The 21,150-nt window shown below is 40.4% G+C and overlaps 1 protein-coding gene and 1 long non-coding RNA gene across 3 annotated transcripts in view; one reads left to right on the forward strand and one right to left on the reverse strand.

The window, feature by feature from the left end:
- ZSWIM8 (zinc finger SWIM-type containing 8) overlaps positions 1–21,150 on the reverse strand; it is a 279,619-nt gene that overhangs the window by 90,727 nt on the left and 167,742 nt on the right. For both annotated transcript variants that reach the window (XM_030203397.1, XM_030203396.1), the window contains exons 15-18: positions 13,466–13,590; positions 6,969–7,200; positions 6,662–6,814; positions 1,363–1,585 (exon numbers count right to left, since the gene is read on the reverse strand). In XM_030203397.1, coding sequence (XP_030059257.1) covers positions 1,363–1,585; positions 6,662–6,814; positions 6,969–7,200; positions 13,466–13,590 — 733 coding nt within the window. The remainder of the gene's footprint in view (positions 1–1,362; positions 1,586–6,661; positions 6,815–6,968; positions 7,201–13,465; positions 13,591–21,150) is intronic.
- Positions 1,073–20,466, forward strand: LOC115470336. Its single transcript, XR_003942187.1, has 3 exons — positions 1,073–1,167; positions 11,650–11,652; positions 20,456–20,466. It is a non-coding gene; the product is annotated as an uncharacterized LOC115470336 (long non-coding RNA).

Below are 21,150 nucleotides of genomic sequence, written 5' to 3' on the forward strand. Positions count from 1 at the left end.
TTAAAAAGGGATATTTTATTTTTTTAAACATTTTCTAGCTCATTTGGGTGGAGCTCAGTTATTCACTATTTTTTTTATTCTACTTAAAATTTTTTTTTTTAGCTTGCACTATCTGCTATTTTAGGCAGGTTAACAATAAATACACATAATAAAACACTAACATAGGACTATATACACTCATGTCAAATAATTTATCATAATATTGGACAATGGACCAAAAAAACATCAATATTTTATTAGCAATCATAAAACAAAACATTCAACTATAAAAACAAAAATAATCTAGTACAACACTGATAGTCAAACGAGCTAGTAGCCAAAAATCTTACAGAATAAGTAAGCTTTAAGGTGTTTCTGAAATAGGACAAAATTGTTAACGCTGTGGATTATGTAACTCATATTTCACAATAGTTAAAGCTATCTCCTACCATCACATGCCAGGGCCTACAGGCTCCTGCATCTGCACTATACCCTGGCAAATATTACTAACAGAGAGCTAATGGCAGCAGAGTCATTTTTACCCATTTATATCCATTTCACCCTCCCTTGCCCTGGCTGCCATTCACCTCAGCCTATATCTTGGCTGCACATTCTATCTCAGCCACCAGAAGCTGATAGTGTTCTCTAGTGGTCTGCCTCACCTCTCCATTTCCAGTTTCTGAAGTTGACTTAGAATGTATGCTGTCTCACATCCTGGTTTGACCTGCCCTAGCCGTGCATGCAGGCATATGTTCCAAATAAACGTCACCTAAGGCTAAGTCAACCCAGGTCAGTGAATTGTTGCTACACTGGGGACAGACACCATTATTTTTGCATAGCAAATAGAGAATATGCAATAGTTTTAAAGTTCCCATCTCTACCACTCTCTGATAACTCAGGCTATGTATCATAACACTACTTTGCAGGGCATGCAGTCCACTAGCAGCACATTCAATGACCACTGTTTTTCTATATACCATATCATGCACCATCCTAGGGGCTATTTAGCCAGTCAATAATCACAGTAGGTAGCAGTATAGAAAGTTAGTAGTTAGGAGACTGGAAGGGAGGCAGTTGGAAAGAAAGGGGATAGGGGTAATGGGATTTGAGACACCGCTTTTCTGTAGTTATAATCAAAGCGGTAGACAAATTATATACAGGTACTTATTTTGTAACTGGGGCAATGAAGTATAAGTGACTTGCCCAGAGTCACACGGAAAAAGTATGTGCCTAGTTGACCAGCCTATTTTTCAGAATTCTGTACCCCTCCTTGTGGACATCCTCATTTCCTCTGTCAGTAAGCAATCTGAGGCAAACGACTGGTCTGAAGAGATTCACCACCAATTCAAAACACAATCTGTGAAGAGTGACCATGTATCTTACCTGCCCACTTCCACTGTCTTGGCCCGGGCACCACCATTAGCTCTCCTGCTGCCACTAGAGGATGATGACCCTAGTGAGTCACTGGAGGAGCTGCTGATACTGTCACTATCTTGGCCTCGACCCCAGGAAGTGGCTGCCCATCCCCCACGCAATGGTCGTCGACTAAGAGTAGGAGAGCTGTCTGAAGTGGTTTCAGGAGCGCTGCTATCAATGCTGGCCATACCTATAACATCATAAACAAATGAAAATCTTGATACCTTCTTCTGTATACGCTTGAGCAATGCTTACAAAACAGTGGTTAACTGAATAATCAAATGGTTGAGAAGCAGGCAGAAAAACTGGATTGAGTGCCTGGCACGGGTCTGGAATACCAATCACACCACCTGAGAAGAACAAATGACTACTCAGAGCAGGGCTTTCCAAATCTGTCCTAGGAACACCTCAGTTAGTTGGGCTTTTAGGATATCCACACAATGAAGGTGTATGAAATAAATTAATCTATACAGGACTTCTACTGTATGCAAGTCTGTCATGCTTATTTGTTACGAATATCCTGAAAATCCAACTGCAGAATCAGTTTTGGGAAGCCCTATCAGAGCAACAACTTAGGTGAGCTTCATCTCTCACAACCAATTTATTTATTTTAAATAATTGATTTGTAAATGTGAGCAAACAGAGAAGAAAAACAGAAAAACAATGGAGACAATGCAGAATGAGTCTTTGGTAAAAGTCAGACAGAAAGTAAGCAAAACAACTTAATTGTTAAACCAGTGATTCAATGTACCTGCAAAGCACAGGACTAGCACCAGATTTTTAAGATGACACTATCCCAGGCAAGGAAGACATTTTGCAATACTATATCAACCTCAAAATTATGCCTTTCATCATGCTCACAACAGAAGTGCTGAATCCAATTGGGGGGAAAAAGAGGAGGTGAGAGATACCTTAGTGATCCCTATTAAAAAACAGTATTACAAAATCTAAAGTTTAAGATAAGGGAACTGGGTCATTCTTAAACCATCTGTAGGTATTTTTTTACCTATGGATTTTGCACCAAGTTTCAAAGAGAAATTATGCAAGCACCTTTATTTGTAAAATTGCTGTGGGTACTTCTGCAGTCACATTTATTATCATTTCAAGATTTAAATCAACAATGAACATGATATTATATACTTGATTATGGTCTTTCTTTGGTGTTTCTGGGACACAGACCACAGAGGTCCGCCTGGCTCTGTCCTTATTTTTCAAAGTTGCTGTCAAGGCCCACTCCAGCCTATCCAAATCTGTCTTGTCATTTGCGGGACAAAGACTGTAGAAGTCTACCTAGCACTGTACTCACGTTCCAAACCACTGGGTTTTCCATTGAAGCTCTCTCCAGCCGATCCTAAACCTAATTGCTATATGCATACTCAGACCGTACAAGCCAGCCCAGTGCTGGCCTTAGTTGATGCAGCCAGAGTTGCCATCTAAGCATCACTTGACATGCAAACATATGAAACCCTTTAATTTTTGTTTTTTTATATCATTCATTATCTAATTAGAGATCCTCTGTGTTCCTCCCACACCTTTTTGAATTCTGCCACAGTTTTTATTTTCTATCAACTCCCTCAGTAGGTCATTCCAAGCATCCACCACCTTCTCCGTGAAAAGAATTTTCTGACATTACTCCTAAGTCTACTACCCCGCAACCTCAATTCATGTCCTCTAGTTTTACCACCTTCCCTTCTCTGGAAAATATTTGTTTCTATATTAATATCTTTTAAGTATTTAAACTTTTGCATCATATCTCCCCTGTTCCTCCTCTCCTCTAGGGTATACATATTCAGGTCTTCCAGTCTCTTCTAATGTGTCCTTTGGCACAAGCCCCATATCATTCTTGTCTTCCTCTGGACCGCTTCAAGTCTTCTTACATTTCTAGCAAGATATGGCCTCTAAAACTGAACATAATACTCCAGGAGGGGCCTCACCAATGAATTGTACAGGTGCATCAACACCTTCTTTCTTCTGCTGGTTACACCTCTCTCTATACAGCCTAGCATCCTTCTGGCTACAGCCACCGCTTTGTCACACTGTTTCATCACCTTCAGATACTTAGATACTATCATCCCAAGATCTCTCTCCCTGCCTAGCACATATGTCTCCCTTGGATTTCTACTCCCTAAGTGCATTACTTTGCACTTCTTAGCATTGAATTTTAATTGCCAAACATTCTTCTAATTTCCGCAGGTCCTTTTTCATGTTTTCCACTTCCCTCGGAGTGTCCACTCTGTTACAAATCTTGGTATCATCCACAAAAAGGTAGACCTTACCTTCTAACCCTTCGGCAATGTCACTCACAAATATATTGAACAGAATCGGCCCCAGCACAGATCCTTGAGGCACTCCACTACTCATCTTTCCTTCCTCCGAGAAATCCATTAACCACCACCCTCTTGCGTCTGTCTGTCAACCAGTTCCTAATCCAGTTCATCACTTTGGGTCCTAACTTCAGCTTTTCAAGTTTACTCAAGAGCCTCCTTTGAGGAACCGTGTCAAAGACTTTGCTGAAACCTAAGTAGATTACATCTAGAGCACGTCCTCGATCCAATTCTCTCGTCAACCAGTCAAAGAATTCAATCAGATTCTTTTGGAACGATTTACCTTTGGTAAAAACCATATGGTTTCGGATCTTGTAACCTATTGGATTCCAGGAAATTCACTATCCTTTCCTTTAGCATCGCTTCCATTACTTTTCCAATAAATGAAGTGAGGCTTACCGGCCTGTAGTTTCCAGCTTCTTCTCTGTCACCACTTTTGTGAAGAGGGATCACATCCGCTCTTCTTCAATCCCAAGGAATCTCCCCCATCTCCAAGGACTTATTAAACAAATCTTTAAGAGGACCCACCAGAACCTCTCTAAGCTCCCTCAATATCCTGGGAAGGATCCCGTCCGGTCCCATGGCTTTGTCCACCTTCAATTTTTCAAGTTCATAAACACTTTCATTTGTGAATGGTGCCATATCCACTCCATTCTCATATGTATCTTTGCCAGTCAATTGTGGTCCTTCTCCAGGATTTTCTTTTGTGAACACAGAACATAAGTACTTGTTTAGCACGTTTGCTCATTTTTCCTCATCATTCTCCACATAGCAGTTCACAGCATCTTTAAGTCTCACAATTCCATTTTTAGTCTTCCTACTTCCACTAATATACCTGAAAAAAATTCTTAGTGCCCCTCCTTACATTAGTGAGTTGGTCTGCTGTTCGAGTAGGTTCATTAATAGTGGATACAGATTGGGTATTTAGCACTGAATTAACTAAAGAATAAAGCTTCCTAATGTTTATTGAGGATCCACCTATGTGTTTTGCATAATAAGAGGTTTTGGCTTTTTTTAACTTTGGATTTATATTCTCTGGATAGTCAACCAGTTTTCGCCAGTTTTTGATTTGGATCAGATTCCTGACATCTACATTTTCTTTTCACTTTTAGGATTTCCTCAATGGGGATAATTTCTCAGTGGGTCTCGACTTAGTTTTTTCAGGTGCTATTACATCCAATATTTCTTTACGTATGTTGTCCCAAAATTGAAAAAATCTGGTGAAGAGGAAGCTGACATTAACTTATCATATGGGATGCTAGACCAGTATTTGTTACCATTGACTTCGTCCCTACTTGTAAAGGTGGAAAGTTTGTGACAATTATATCTTCCTTTCAATTAAGTGTTAAAGTCAACTTAATAAGATCAGATCAGGGAATGGGTGACCAGGATGGTTCTGAGATGTAAAAATTTGTTGGGTCGGTGAATCTATATGGTAAGAGGTCTAACTGGTGACCTTTGATATCAGAGACTATCAGTAATGAGGGTGAATTGCCAGTGATTAAGGAACATGCAACAGAGAGGGTCAGAGAACACAAAATAAGCAGTCCAGAAAAAAAAAAAAACAAAGCACAAAGGGCTCTCAAGAATGGAATAAATGTTTCAGCGTAAACTAACGCCTGACTCAGGGGTCAATTCTAAATATGAACAAAAATAAAACATTGCATTAGGAAAAAATAGTAGTACATGAAAATACAATAAGATAAATATATAACTGTACTTCAACCAAAACAAATAAACATTAAAAAAAAAAATAAACATTGAAAATGTTGTTCTATACAATATCAGCCCAATGAAGAGCTTATGGAAACATGTGCTCACCCTCAAAAATACTAAAGTGGTGTGGTGATGAAAAATTAATATAAATAACATATACTGCTAATTTTTTTAATGAAATGTATTATTTTTGTTCATATTTTAGAACTGACCCCGTGCCAGGTCATAATAAAGCACACATTCCATTCCTGAGAGCCCTCGGTGATTAAGAAAGACAGAAAAGCTCTTGGTGTGAATGTCATTAGGTTTATCAAGATGAAGATTAATATCTCCTAGCAGTAGAACATTATCGGAGAGGACACAAGTGCTAGAAAGGAATTCAGTAATATTTTCTACAATATTCCAATTGGCTGGAGGACGATAAAGTAATGCCAATAATATTACATGAAATAATTTTTAACTGCGAGGAAAGTAATTTGGAGATATGTTTTAGCTTGAAGAAAGATTTGCATATTATAGCTATAGCACCATCTTTTTTTTTTTTTTAAATCTCCGGTGAGATGAAATACATTATAACTTGAGGGACATACATCACTGATGACAGGATTATTTTTTGAGTGTAACCATATTTCAGTAATCAGTAATATATGCATATCTAAAAACGTAATATATGTATGCTATTTTCTTCCCCCAAGCTAAATACATCCTTGGGAACACCACCTCTCAAAACAAATAAAATTGTACCAACTGTATAATTTTAGCTACAAAAGGGGTGGGGGGGAGAGAAGGGGCAATTTTCTGGTGGCCAATTTATGTGAGTAAATTGCTACTGACCCTGCATAACTACCTTTCTATCAAGAGCTAACAATGGATCTAATGTATCAAAGAGTTTTCACTTAAAAAGAAACATAACTATAATAATAAAAAATACAGATATAAAGCCTAAAACACACAGCTCTTTCCACATTCAATCCTGACTAAATACAGTCCTTGAAAAATTTGATAAACATATATGCATAAATCAGCAGGGAGTGGGTCCATGGGTCACCCCTGCTGGTGGTAACTGCACCGTGAGGTTCAGTCTGTCAGGAAACTTTTCTTCAAATCTGCATTCAATGAACAAGTGCCTGATATCCCAACACAATCATTTTGCTATTCTTTTTCAAACCCCTTTCACCTTTATGAAGTTTAAACAAATATTCAAACAAAATGGAAAAACTGTGTACCTGTATGTTTCTTCTTTTGACGCACTGGGGACCCCCAACATCTCCCATTGTATCCCCCTCGGTTTCCAAGAGCCAGTCGGCTAGGAACTTTCCCTTCCTGCTTAAAGACACTGGACTCCCCCTGGGACTCACAGGGAGATCTCTGGGAACTCTCTGAATATGAAAGAGGAGGAAATTAATTGACTACATGTTAACTGCACAGTCCCAGCGTGCTCCTGGAAGACACACACAATTCCCACAGACCTCCACTTTTCTCTACATTCAAACAGTGCCTCCCATCTGCAGGAGCAAGAGCTACTCTCCATACCCTGGGCATTCTTCTCTGTAACGTTTTCAGCAGGATTGCCCTGGACTGTAGTGGTCACGCCAGGCTGCTGCTGGGGAGCTGATGTTCCTGCTACTTGAATGGTTGTGGTTGACTGGGAAGCATGTTTGGAAGGAGATTTCTGGTTGGCTGCTGTGGGTTTGCTGGAGTAGAAGGAGCTCAGGGTCTGCGGCTTGTGAGTTTGGCTCTCCCGGTCCAACAGCTTGTCTAAAATCTTAAATATTAACAGAACAGTTAAAAAAAAAAAAAAAAAGACAGGATGGAAAAAAAGGACACACGTTTCCCTCACCTTGTGACAAGTCAGTAGAATATACCTCCCCCTCAAAGAAATAAACACAGAGAAAATTGGTAATGGACATATTTTTCTATATAATGCTGCTTCCATTTGGTTTGGGAAATCTGGATAGGAAATGTGTCAATTTATGATAGCATGTTATCTCAGGGCAATTTTTTTTTTTTTTACCACTAAGGGCCTGTTAAAGTATTTACATCAAATTTTCACAACTTCTCCAAAGCATTCCCATTCAGTTCCACTCCTAAAAATGGGACTGTTCCGTAAGTGGATAAATTCTGATCTCTACAAGCAAAAATAGATCAAGGAGCATTGTTGTCAGTTGACCCAATAAAATGCTATCCCTGTCTAGTGCAGGGAACATGGGGGGGCTCGGGACCACTAATGTTTGTATGTTCAGAGCACCCCTCTAAATAATGAAAAGGGTTACCTGTAAGATTTATTTCATTCCCCCCCCCCCCCCCACCAACTATTGTGTGTGCTGTTTTCAGTCCTTGCTAACTAGATCAGGCTACAGGGCAGTCTTGTGAAATTGTGCAAGGACAGCCATATTTACGCATTTAGTGTGATTTGTTGGGAAAGCAATTGGAGGGGGGGGGGGGGGGGAAGTGGACCTTTTACTGACAAAAACGTGTGTGGGTCTGGAGAAGGTTATAGAAGCTTGTTTAAGATCTTGGGGAGGGAGGTAACAAGAATGGGAGAAAAAGCTTAGTTTTTTTCTGTATTTTTGCTGACCAATGTTAAGGTCATGTCTAAGGCAAGATATTGTACAAGACAGCGTAAGAATTTATTGATTGTGAACTTTGATACAAGCTTTTAGAAGATAAGTACATACATACAGAATAGTCCAATGTAATTAAGATAACTTTAATGGATATTTAGATTTGTATTAATCTTTGGGTCAAGATTTCCTGTGTTCTATACAGTTTGAAACCACATTATATCTAGATAGTGAAAAGGGGAACAGTCTGCTAGGTCAACCACAGGTCAGCTGGTACAGCAAAGATGGCTTGGTAATAGTTTGGATATGTGATAGAAAAAGCTTCTGAAATAGCATGAGGAGAGGAGCATGGAATTTGTGGCAGAAGGTATGGTGGGAGAGAAGTTTCTAGTAGGTGGATAAAGATAGCAGGCTCAGGTGGGGTGGCGTAACTGCTATTCTAAGAATTAGGGTATGGACTGAAAACTGATAGGATAAAAGTCAGATGTGGGTAAAATAGGAAGGTAGATGACTGGTTAGTGGGATGTGCTAAAATGGTAATTAGTTTCTGGATTATTGTATAACATGTACTAAATCAAATTGTTTAAAAATGAGAGAAATCTATGAAGGGGAGGGGGCTTCTTTGTTCCCAAGGCAGTGAACTAGCTTGGAGACAAGTGGGTCTCTCTAATCATTTCTTTCCTGTATTTCAGACTTGCAATAGCCTCTGTTAAGCTACTATTTACTTGTTTCCAGAATAAACCTTTCTTTTTATTTCACTTCTAAGTATTATTTGTTTTATTAGTGTAAGAAGCAAACCCAAGAACATGGGTGTTCCAGCAATAGTCAGTTGGGGTAAGATCTAATGGGGGTGATTATCTAATGTGTGGTAAAGTTTTTGTGCTTTCAAATATAATGTAAGCTGAAAAAAATGAATTTCCTAATGCAGACACTAATGAAAATACACCACGCGTTGAATTTCATTTAAAGTGTTGTTCTTTGACAACACTGCCTCAATATCCACAAGAGTGCCTGGGGTTATGTAACTTTTCAAATATTCTCGGGAACTTTATTCCTGTTTGTTTATAAATTTACTGTGAGAGAACTTTTAAATAGGGCTGCATTCCAAATGAAGTTAACTCTGGGATTAATGCATTAATCACGATTTAAAACATTAATCACATTGCAGCATCTCCTAACTCCTCCAAACATCTTTTCTGCTCTCTTACACTCTCCCTATCCTTGATTCAACATCACTTCTCCTGCATCTGTCTACCTTAAAGGTGGCCTTCTGTTGATCCTCGCAAGCACGCAAGCAGCATTGCACATGTGCAGCCTGATCTGAAGCTTTCCCTCAGACCTGTCCTGTCCATGCAGAAGCAGAAAGTGATGTTAGAGGAGGCAGGTTGGGCCAGAAGGAAAGCTTTGGAGCAGGCCACACTGCCACTTGCAGGGACCAATAGAAGACCATCTTTAAGGTAGACTAGTGGGGGGTGGGGAGACTGAAAGGGGGCCATATGCTGAATCCCAGGTGGGAGGAGGGGAGTAAGCTGCAGATCAACAAAATGAAGTGGAGGGGTCACTGATGAAAGCTATGGCTGAGGCAGTGAGCTCCAGCAGCCATGAGAAGAGCTTGGAGCTGGTCTCCACCAAGTCTGGTGTCACTGCTCACAGGGTGGACGGGGGGTGGGGGGAAAGAGAGAATGAACCCCCGGGAAAGAGATAATAGACGTGGGCAAGATGAGATTGGCGAAAGGAACAGATGCTGGATCTAGGGGTGGAAGGGAGGAAGATTATCAGTCCTTTAAGGAAGGAAAGGGAGATGTGATTTGATATACTGCTTTTTGTTGTTACAATCAAAGCCGTTTACATATGATATAGAGGTACTTTTGTACCTCAGGCAATTAAGTGACTTGCCCAGAGTTACACGGAGCTGCAATGTGAAATAAAGAATTAAAACAGGTTTAATTGCGCAATTAATCGCAATTAAACATTTATCAAAATCCGGCCCTACTTTTAAGTTACCCCCAGGGCTTGGTTCCTTTCTGGCAGAGTGAAGGGCAGGTGGTTGGCAGTTGGCTTTTTTGGGATGTGCGAGGTGGAAACGAGACCCCAGCTTTCGAAACGACACTAACTATTTCCATGAGCAGCAGCTACTGCAGCCAGGAGGGCTCAGAATTTAAGAAGTACCTCACCACCACACCTTGTTTATCTGACAATTTTAACTCGTTTACCTCCTAAAAATGGTCCAAAGTGGCATATAACCTATTGCATGTATGAAGTTACACATAAATTGATTGGTCCACAACAGAATACAATAAGTAAGCTAACATTTGTCAAGTATTTATCAAATAAGTTTTCAAACTTCCGTGGTATAAGGTAGAAGAAAAATGATAACTTATAGTTAATAGGAAATTATTCCAAGTAAACACTACTTGATAAGAGAAAGTTATCCAGTACCTTTTTAAAGAAATCTCTCTGAATCATGGAGTGGAGGAGTAGTCTAGTGGTTAGTGCAGTGGCCTGAGAATCTAGGGAACTGGGTTCGATTCCCACTGCAGTTCCTTGTGACTCTGGGCGAGATACTTAACCCTCCATTGCCCCAGGTACAAAATAAGTACCTGTACATATGTAAACTGCTTTGACTGTAAGCGTAGAAAGGCGGTATATAAAGTCCCATCCCCTTTCCCTTTAATTCTAATGGATGTAAAGTTCGGTTACCCTAGACCCAGATGGAACATGACTCAAGTGTGTGAGATGTATTGGAGTTAAACCATGCAAAATCTTTAAGATACAATACATTACAATAGTCCAGCTAGGGCAGTATTAAACTCTGGACCAGAATCTTTTTTTTTTTTTTTTTAATCTTTTTATTAAGTTAACAGTTTTTCAGAACAAACATTAGCGCATGTTAACAATAGACTCCATACTTTATGCAGTACAAAACCCACATATCTCTGGACCAGAATCTTAAAACGTTTCTCATGAAAGTATGAATGGATATAGTTCCAAGTGGCTTACGTTTAAAAAAAACAAAAACAAAACATTTTGAACAGATGATTTATTTGTAAATCAACGATAGAGATGAACCTAAAATTACTTCAAACACTTTATTCAATTTTTCTATCCAAACTGACATAGGCAATACCTCCTGATTGTTACTTAACTAGAGTACTTTAGTTTTACTGGCATTCAGTTTCAACGTATAGAATAAAGCCAAATCTGGCAATACAAGGTATAATTTTGGTTCATGACAGATTTAGATCAAATGTAACAGTCACCAAAATAAAAATATCATCTGCATAGGAAAAAATAGTTTCATGTGCTGTTAAAGAAATAGAGTGAAGAGAACTCATTAAAATATTAGAGAGTATTGTTGTCAAAGGTGATCCCTTAGGGATCCAACATGAAGGGTGCCAAGCCTCATGAGACTGCCACCAAACTTTATGGCATCCATTTTAAAAACAGAGCCAGGAGCGAGTGGGGATTGCTCTTGCCCTAAACTAACCGTGGACACCAGAGCTTCTAGAGGTAGATCCTGGGGGCGGGGGGGGGGGGGGGGGGGAAAGAGGGGCTAAATTGGTCAGGTAACTGAGGAGGCACTTGGGGAGGGATCCAAGAGAAGTGGCTGCTGTGGGTGAGCAGGGAGGCTATGTTGAGTGAGGATGGAGGGGGTGGGGGGCAGGCAGCCAGAGGATTCAGGAAGTCTCTGTATTATCCAACTCTTCAGTTATCCAACAACCTGTCAGCCCCAATTAGGTCGGATAATTGAGACCCTAGTGTATCTATCTATACACACAGTCTAACACCCCATTACAATCTTCATTCAGTTCACAGCTATTGCTTACACCCCACTGATACTTGAACTTCAAACCAATATCCCTCTTCCCCTCCTCCTTTTCCTTATTTACTTTATTTCTCCTTGCTTCTTCAAGCCCAACCAAGGGGTGACCTTCATTTTCTAGCATGCCTCCTTTTTACCACCACCTCACATGTGATTGGTCCTTTTGTACCCAGGGCCCCTGAGCATAATGGCAAAGACAAGAATCCTTAATAGTCTGTGCCTGCTCTCCTTCCCATCTCTCCTCACACTGAAATCAACTCTCTCTCTCCGTTCCTTCCTTGTGAATAGGCTCAATCCTCCTATGAACCCCTATGCTCTCCTTCTCCCTTTCCCCTTAATGAGCCTTTTTAAAGCCTTTGAATGGGCAAGAGCATAAACTGCCCATCCTATACTGAGGGTTGTGACAAAATAGTGGGTTTTAACCCTGTAAAACTGTATTATTTCTTGAAGTGTAATTCTCCAGTTTGGCCAGCAGGTGGTGCATGTTTATGTTTAAAGCTATTACAGAGAACTGACTGTTCCTTCCTTAATTAACACAGATAATAGGTAACCTGTAGTGATGTGGCCAGCTATTTTTGAAACTTGTTGTTCTGGGCTCTGATTGGCCCAGGAGCTCAAACTTCAGCTAGGATGTACTGGCTTTTTCTCCAGTATTAGCTAGAGAGAAAAGAAAGAAGGATCTCTTTGTTGAGGCCCTGTGAACAGATATATTTGATAACCTGTGAGCAGCTATATGTCCTGATCTCCCCAGGTACTATATAGACAGTAAACAAATACTTAGTTTTATAATTAATCCATATTTCAGTTATCCTGTTATTGTTGTGCTGATTACACCTTTTCTGTTCATTGTTCTAATTTGTTTCATGAAAATAAACATTTTTAGGTTATTGCCTCTGCTTGTCTGGACTGACTTTTGTATATTGGGTCTGTGAGTGCTTTCTAGTAACTGTGGGACCACTGTGAGTGTGGCCCCAGTAACCTAGGAATCAATGAGGATAATTTGAGAACAGAAGACTTGCCCAGAGGTAGTTGGGACCTAGTCGGTGGGAGGAGGGTGCCAGTGTAGAGCACAAGCAGCAGGAGCAGGTGCACCTGAGTTGTGCTGGGGACAGACCCTGTAAGTGGCCACAGGGTAGCCCCAGGCGGGTGGTTAGGCATTTCATGACAGAGGATATTAAACATCTCCTTCCTCCTGGCTCCCCACACCTCTCCTATGTATGTGCTCTTCCCCCTGCACTCTCCTGGAACATGCCTTCTGGCTGAATTCTGGCCAGGATTAGACGGTAACCGCTTTAAAGCAAGGATTTAGCAACAAGTAGCATGGAATCTTACTACTTTTTGGGATTCTGCTAGATACTTATGACTTGGACTGGTCACTATTAGAAAAAGGATACTGGACTAGATGGACCTTTGATCTTACCCAGTATGGTACCTCTTATTTCTTATAAAAAATCTAGCTTATGAATATATTTTACAACTTCATATTACATGGTGGCCCATCAGTTATGCATTATAAGATATACATGATTTATATTCTTATGAACTGTATTGTAAGGTTTTTTGTTTTTTTTTACCCCACTACACCCCCCCCCAAAAAAAAAATATCCTATTGTGTAGCTCATGGGTTGGGTCTTGTGTGTTACCTTTTTCAGCTTTGACTGGTCATCCTTGTAAGTAATCATCAAAGCAAGGGCCAGATCTCCCTTTTCCCTCCGGGTGCCCTCACAGAGGAGGGGGTGCTCTGCCTCACTCACAGTTGTCTTCATACCTAAGGAAATGAGACAAGATTTAACAGCAATATCTGCATTTAATTCTAAGGGATTTATTTATCATCCTAAATCACAGCAACAGGATCTCTGAGCACTATCATCACAAATTAGTACGAGGTATCAGTCTAATATTGTCATCTAACTCTAGCAGAATGGTTCTCCATACCAAATCCCAGTGAGAAACACCTAACCCTATCCTCCTAAACCCCAATCAGATACAGACCCAATCTGTGTAATCCAAACCTCGAGAATGAGAACTACTATCTAAAAACCCCAAAGTAGAAAGGCTCAGAGAAATAACAATCTAAAGGGCAGGAGGAGGAAGAACAAAACCTTTACCATCCAGAATCTACACGAATAAACTTCAGAATTCTGTAGCATAAAATCTCACAAGACCAGAGGCCAGAGTTCTGATCATTATTATTACAGGCCAAAATTCAATTACTGAAGCCCTAGGAGTCTAAAGAACCAGAGTTATATTTTAACTGCTAAGTTCTGACAGTTCTTCTCATGAGTCTTCCCCTCCTATAGTTTCTTGAGCCCTACTGGCCTGTTATTCCTGCCACAGCTTCCATAAATCATGGAAAAGTTGAAGTTTGCTCATATGCTACAAGGCACAAAAGATGCAGTGCACCCAGGTCCTTATGAACAGATACAGAAGAGGAAAGAACATGGTAGAAAGAAGGGGAGTAGAGTTGGGAGAAGAAGAGAAACAGAGAGAAAATTAAATTGGAAGTAGGAGAGATAAAAGGTAGAAGAATAAGGCAAAATAAATACAGGGAAGAGAAATGATGGAGGGAAAGAAGAGAGAAGGAAGGAAGGTAAGAAAGTGATCAATGACTGAAGGTATGGATGAGCTGAAAGAATGAAAGTAAAGAAATGAATTGGACAGCCCAATAAGAAAGGCTCTGCCTGGACTCTCTATAGGCTCATTCTGGCCTTTGATAAAAGTAGCCAGTGATCTTTAAACACTGAGTGGGAGACAGATTTTGAACAGAGCACCAAGAAATTGTTCTACATGCAGTAGATTCAACCTTCCTAGCTAAGACCATGCAAAGTCTAGTTAAACATGGCAGTGTTATGCAACCCGGTATATGTGTGTGTGTGTTCAAACAGCAGCTGCAAATTTCAGTTTTTCAGAAAACAGGATGACTTAAGGATTAAAATTTGTTATTTTAAGGACAGGAGACAATGGGCCAACAATAATGAATCAAACTCCACAAATTGGAAAACCCTTAACCTGCCAGTTTTCTCTACCAATAGATGAATCAGTGCTGTGGAATGTGTTGTGACTCATGTTCAGAGACCCCTTTGCCAAATTTTTGTGATGGGTAGAAGCTCCTAGGTTATTTATTTATTTCACTTGTATCCCACATTTTCCCACCTATTTGCAGGCTCAATGTGGCTTACAAAGACTTGTTGTGGCATCGCCATACAGGATGGAGTATACATTTGGTAATACAAAGAAGTATACATTTGGTGTTACAAGTAGTCAAGGAAGACAAGAGGATTTGATCAAGTAGTTGTAAAGAGACACATTCTGCCTAAGGTTAGTATTTCATCAACTCTTATAGGAAGCCTGTTAGAAGAATCTTTTTAAAAAAAGGGGGGGGGGTGCAATGCTCTTCATTTTGGGTTCCCTTCAGACTCAATGAAAACTACAGTTTAGACTGACCTTATATGAGCGGCTACTATTTATGCTGCCTATACTTATGGAACCTGCAACAGTTCTGGTGATATACACATTGTGAAAGCATTATTTGCATGTACAAACTGGTGTGGTGCCAAAGTAACACATTAAGCAAGGCAGATAAAACAGACAAATTTCAATTTGCTAAAACTTATGTAAGAAGAAACTCATTCAAAGATATCTTTATGACTAGTAATAACTACCAATTATATTCCATGATTTATTGCTAAAAGAAGAAAAATACAGGGTCTTGCATTCAAGGCTTCTAAAACTCAAAGGAGTGTTTATAGTATAAGGGGTGAAGTAAAAGATACCTGGGGATAATCCCATCTGAAGTGGCCAACTAGATAGAAAGTGACAGCAAAAACCAGAAGGATGATTTAAGGAGCATGGGGAAAACAGTAGCCAGCAGGGAAAAAAAACAGGCGACAGTGCCTCTGTATTAAGCCTCTAGTGAGATCTCATTTGGAGTATTTTGTACAAGTCTAGAGACGGCCCCTTCAAAATGATACAGGATGGAGGTGATCCACAGGTGGCTACTAAACTAATCAGAGGTCATCATCATAAAGCATATGAAGATAGACTTAAAGACCTCAATATATATGTATTGAAAGAAAGGCAGTAGAGGGGAGACGTGATAAAAGTTTAAATATCCCTGTGGCATAAATGCAAAGAAGGTGGTCTCTTCAAATTGAAACAAAGCTCTGAAATGAGGGGGCATAAGATGCAGGTGAAAGGGAATAGTTTCAGGAGTAATCCAAGAAATGTTTTTTTTTTTTATGAATAAGGAGGTAGATGTGTAGAATTGCTTCCCAGAAGAGGTAGTGGAGATAAGGGCTGTATCTGAATTCAAGAAATAATGAGACAAGCACAGAGGATCTCTAAGGAAAAGGAAGAGATTGTAGAACTTAGTAGTAGGTATGGATGGGCAGACTGGATAGGCCATATGGTCTTATCTGCTGTCATCTTTCCATGTTTCTATGAATATGTTTAACAGCAATGCATAGGGATGAGACAACATCCCAATCAGCCCATACAGTTAAGCCTTCATCTCTGCAAATAAGCAAAGACAAGGGTTGTCAATAAGAGGATTTGGGGAAATAGAGTAAATCTGGGCAAAGAACTGTTATATATGTTATGTTAGGTCAGAGTAATAATCTGTGAGGTGAGGTTGTCTGTGCTTAATTAGCAGTCAAGACCCCAGTGAGAGTGCTTCTTGATTGCTGGGGTCTAGGCCTTGATATTGACTGACACCTTGAAGAAGCTTCCTCTTCGAGTCATGGAGTTATTAACCTTCGACTGATGCTCTGGCATTCACAAAAAGCCTCCAAGCAATGCAGGGCCACAAGGACTAAGATAACATCCACGAACCTTGTTTTCAGTGGTGCTGGAACATGGAATTGAGTCAGATACCTGGCAAGACTGTCCTTCAAATTCCTGTCCAGGTGCTCCTTAAAAATTGCCAAAGCCAAAACTGAAGGGAGCTCAGTAGGAGAAACTAGATCCTCCTGGGGTCTCTAATGAAGTGTATTGTTAGCTTGGTCTAAAGACCACGGGAGTCTGCTGTGCTCCATCTGACAATCATGCTAAATGTTCTCTCTTCAGGGGTGCTTAGCAGATACAGCTGCCACCAATGTCTGGGTGCTATAATGACTGATGTTGATGCTTCTTTGTCTCTGCTCAATGGATGACACTGATATCCTTTGATGCAGGTATAGAAGCAGCTGAATTCTTCACCTTTTTCAGATTGATACCTGTGAATGTCTGATCCCGATGGGTTGTCTCAATGATACTAAGATTGTTTCAAATGCCAAGGCATCCTCAGGGTCCACTGCATCTCAAGGGTCCTTTGGGAATAATGCTGATGAACATGAATCAGAATGGTGAAAACAAAGAGCCTTTCAGTCCACTCTTCAGTCACCAAGATCTTTACATTCCTATGCTGGCTCCTAGAGGCCTTGTGTTCCTAGCTAAAGTACTGCTAGGAGCTGGTCCCTTCAGATCTGGGAATAATAATATTTTTTTTTAACTGAAAAAGGCCATTCCAGGATTGGCAAGCTTTAATTAGACACTGCCTCCATATAGTGCAGGTGACTTTAGCAGCTGCCTGGAAGGAAGTAGGCATTTCCTCCCTTCAAAAATGGCAGGTTAAATTGAAATAGATTTATAGGACACAGAAACTTACCGCCTTCAGGAGATAAGCCTTGGTGAAGACTAATTTAGGATAGACTTGGGATCTGAAACAATGGTGATTGGGGGGGGGGGGGTGGATTATGATTCTTTGTCTATTAAATTGTTTCTTTTAAAACCACTGGAGATTACTCTCACTGTTAAGAAAATGCTATCACCTTTGATTTTGTGCATGTTAAATGTCAAGTTGTCTGACTGGTTTAATAAAAACCTTCTTTCAAATTTAAAAAAAATAAAGCTGTGGGAGCCTTCTTTTAGGACATATCCCCAAAATGGTGGCCAATGTGAAATCCAAAGAATCAAAAGTCCATCCAATCAATCATTCAACCAAGGGTCCAGTTGATCTGAAAAAGATCACCAAAATGGTGAAAATAGGAGGATACAAAAAATTAAGAAAACTTTAAAAGAACGACTAACTAAGAAATTTATGAGGAAAAACAAGCTGAAGGAATAATTCCAACCCTTCAAAACGTTTTACCACTGAAGGAGAGACAGCCCGTCTATTCTCCAGAAAAGATAGAATGAATGCAGAACAAGAACTTGCACAGAGGAAGTCAGGCAAATTTTTTATGGAAAGTCTGATTTTCTCCATTAGTTTTGGGAAATGTGCATCTCCGATATTTTTCATTTTGTAAGAGAAGAAAATGCATTGCTGTTTCTATTATGTGTGTGTCATTTCTGTTATAGGAACTATTGTAATGTTTGCAATGCAGCCTTTTCACAGATAGGGTCATTATGTGAATCCTATTATGTTACTGTTGTTTTGGTATTATTACTGAATTCTTTTATATACTGCCTTTCCGTGGTACAAAGTAGTTTACATACTACATTCAGGCACTATGACAGGTTAAACTTAGATGCTTAAGTCCCATTTGCATAGGGAATCTAGGAATGAACTGGGACATCCAGGTAGAGGCTGACCGAATTTCAGTTTCGGTTGCAGAAGTGGATCAAAATCCTTTTTCTGCCCAGTTTCAGTTTCGGCTGAAAGGCTGTGGGCATAGTTTCGGTCAAACTGACCATGGGTTTTTGGTGGAAGTCAAAAATTTGTGCTTTATGTTGGTCGCCCTCCCTCCCCCTGCGGACCTCTCTTACAATTGCTAGCAATTTAGGTGAAGCCAGGGCAGGAGTCATCCCCAGTTGCTCCTGCCCATGCTAGTTCTGCTCTCAAAATGGCTGCCATGACCTTACCGCAATCTCACAAGACTGCCAGAAAAGGGCAGCCATTTTGAGAGTAGAAATGACATTGGCAAGAGAACCTGTGGATCACTCCAGCCCTCACAACACCACTAAACAACCAGAAACTGTAAAGAGGGGGGGGGGGGGCTACTCTTTATATTCTTTTTTTTTTGTATGTAATGTGATTGCAACTAATGCAGTTATGATCTTGCATAGTAGTTTATATGGTAAATAGAGTTCTCCAAATAAATGCTTTTGATACGAAGTTTAGCAGAAATTTGTCTGTAAATCTGAGATGATAAACTCCTTACGAATTAGCCTTTCTGTGGAGATATGACATCAGCTGTCACTAAGTATGGCACAAAGTTAGCTGAGGTCCCTGTGTGCAGAGGTTATTTTGCTTGAAGGTAAAAATATAGTCATGGTCTTTCATTTATATATATATATATATATATATATATATATATATATATATATACACTAGTAAAAAAGCCCCGTTTCTGATGCAAATGAAACGGGGGCTAGCAATGTTTTCTTCTGTGTGCATGTGGGAGTGTGTTTGTCCCTGCCCTCTGGCCTCTCTCCCCTCCCCCCTCTGAGTCCTTCACTGTTACAGAGCCAGCAATTTGATTTCATGCTCTGCTGTTTTCCTTCACTGACTGTTTGTGTTACAGAGAGGGCGGGGCAGACACTCATGGGGAAACCGGATATCTCTCCCCCTTCACACTTCCGGCTGGAGGCTTCATAGAACGTTGGTGTTGCCTTTTATATAGATATATATATATATATACACACACACATATATACAGTGCACTCCATTTAAGTGCTCTGTTTAACTGCATGCCGTACTTCAGTCCCATTTTTGGCACCATCAATTTCTATGGGGACAAACTTTGGTTTAGCGCACCACTGATAAGTGCAAGATTCGCTTATATGAATGGTTCAAGATCGCTCCCCTCTGCAGGAAAGACTCCACATAAGCGCATGCATGGAATATGGAAGCCGATTGGCACGTGACAACCAACGAGATTTCAAATTTACTGCCTCTTTAACTGTCACAGGCAGAATAAACGAAAGAATGTTGTTAGACCATACACCGGGGACGTCGTTGTCGTCACGGCGGAACTGTAAGACTTTAACACTGGCTGAACGAATAGAAGTTCTTAAAAAATTTGAAAACAAACAAAGTAAAGCATCTATTGCTAAAGAATATGGTGTCAATCCCAGTCAAATTTCACATGTCTTGAAGCAGAAAGATCAGCTTCTGGAAGACTGGCAAAACAATACAAATCCACAACGGAAACGAAAACGGGCAGGAAAAGCTGAGGAGGTAGAAGATGCTCTTCTTCGGTGGTTTTCTCGAGTCAGAAGCAGACAGTTTCCTGTCAGTGGTCCACTGCTTATGGAGAAAGCTAACCAGATAGCTGAAACTCTTGGACTAACTGAATTCAAAGCCACTGTTGGATGGTTGGAAAGATGGAAGGAGAGGAACAGCATAAAATTCAAGAAACAGCATGGTGAGAAACAAGATGCTGATGACTTTGGTGCTGAAAATTGGGTTGTTTCAGTTCTTCCTACCATCTTGAATGAGTTTGCACCTCGTGACATTTTCAATGCTGACGAAAACGGTCTCTACTGGCGAGCGATTCCTGATGGAACACTTGCATTCAAACATGCCGAAACTACTGGAGGTAAAACGTCGAAGGACCGACTGACGATCCTGCTTTGCAGCAATATGGATGGGAGTGAGAAGTTGGAACCCCTCGTCATTGGAAAGAGCAAACAGCCCCGTTGCTTCAAGAAAGTTAAGCGACTTCCTGTGTCACACGAGGCTAACGCAAATTCATGGATGACTGGGGAACTTTGGAAGCAGTGGCTAAAGAAGTTAGACACTAGAATGCGGGCACAAAAGCATCAGATTTTGCTGCTTTGTGATAATTGTGCTGCACACAGGGATGATGTCAGGCTGTCTAACGTCAAGGTGGTCTTCTTGCCACCAAACACTACCTCTCTGATCCAACCTATGAATCAGGGCATAATAGCCAATTTCAAACAACATTATCGGGCTCTTGTGCTATGTCATCTGATGTGCGTTATGGATGACTAGACTGGCAAGGATAAGCGTGCTGTTGAACTGGTTCGTAATCTATCACTGTTGGATTCCCTACATATGCAGAAAGAAGCCTGGAATCATGTTACACAGGCAACCACTGTGAACTGCTACAAGCGGGCAAGCTTTGTTAAGGATGTGGAGAGGGACGAAACAGATGCAGCTGTTGCAAACGCGTCAGATGAAGAGGTTATTGACATCCCAGCCGGTGTTACTGAAGAAGAGTTCCATCGCTACGTAGCTGTTGATTATGATCTACAAACAGCTGAAGACAGCACTGATGTCGAGATATACGCCTACACTCAGGCAACAACGGCTGATGATGGAACAGATGACGAAATGAGCAGTGAGGCACATGCTGACGAAATTCAATAACCTCCGCCTGTTCAC

The sequence above is a fragment of the Microcaecilia unicolor genome, chromosome 5, assembly GCF_901765095.1.
Source record: "Microcaecilia unicolor chromosome 5, aMicUni1.1, whole genome shotgun sequence".
Taxonomy (NCBI): domain Eukaryota; kingdom Metazoa; phylum Chordata; class Amphibia; order Gymnophiona; family Siphonopidae; genus Microcaecilia; species Microcaecilia unicolor.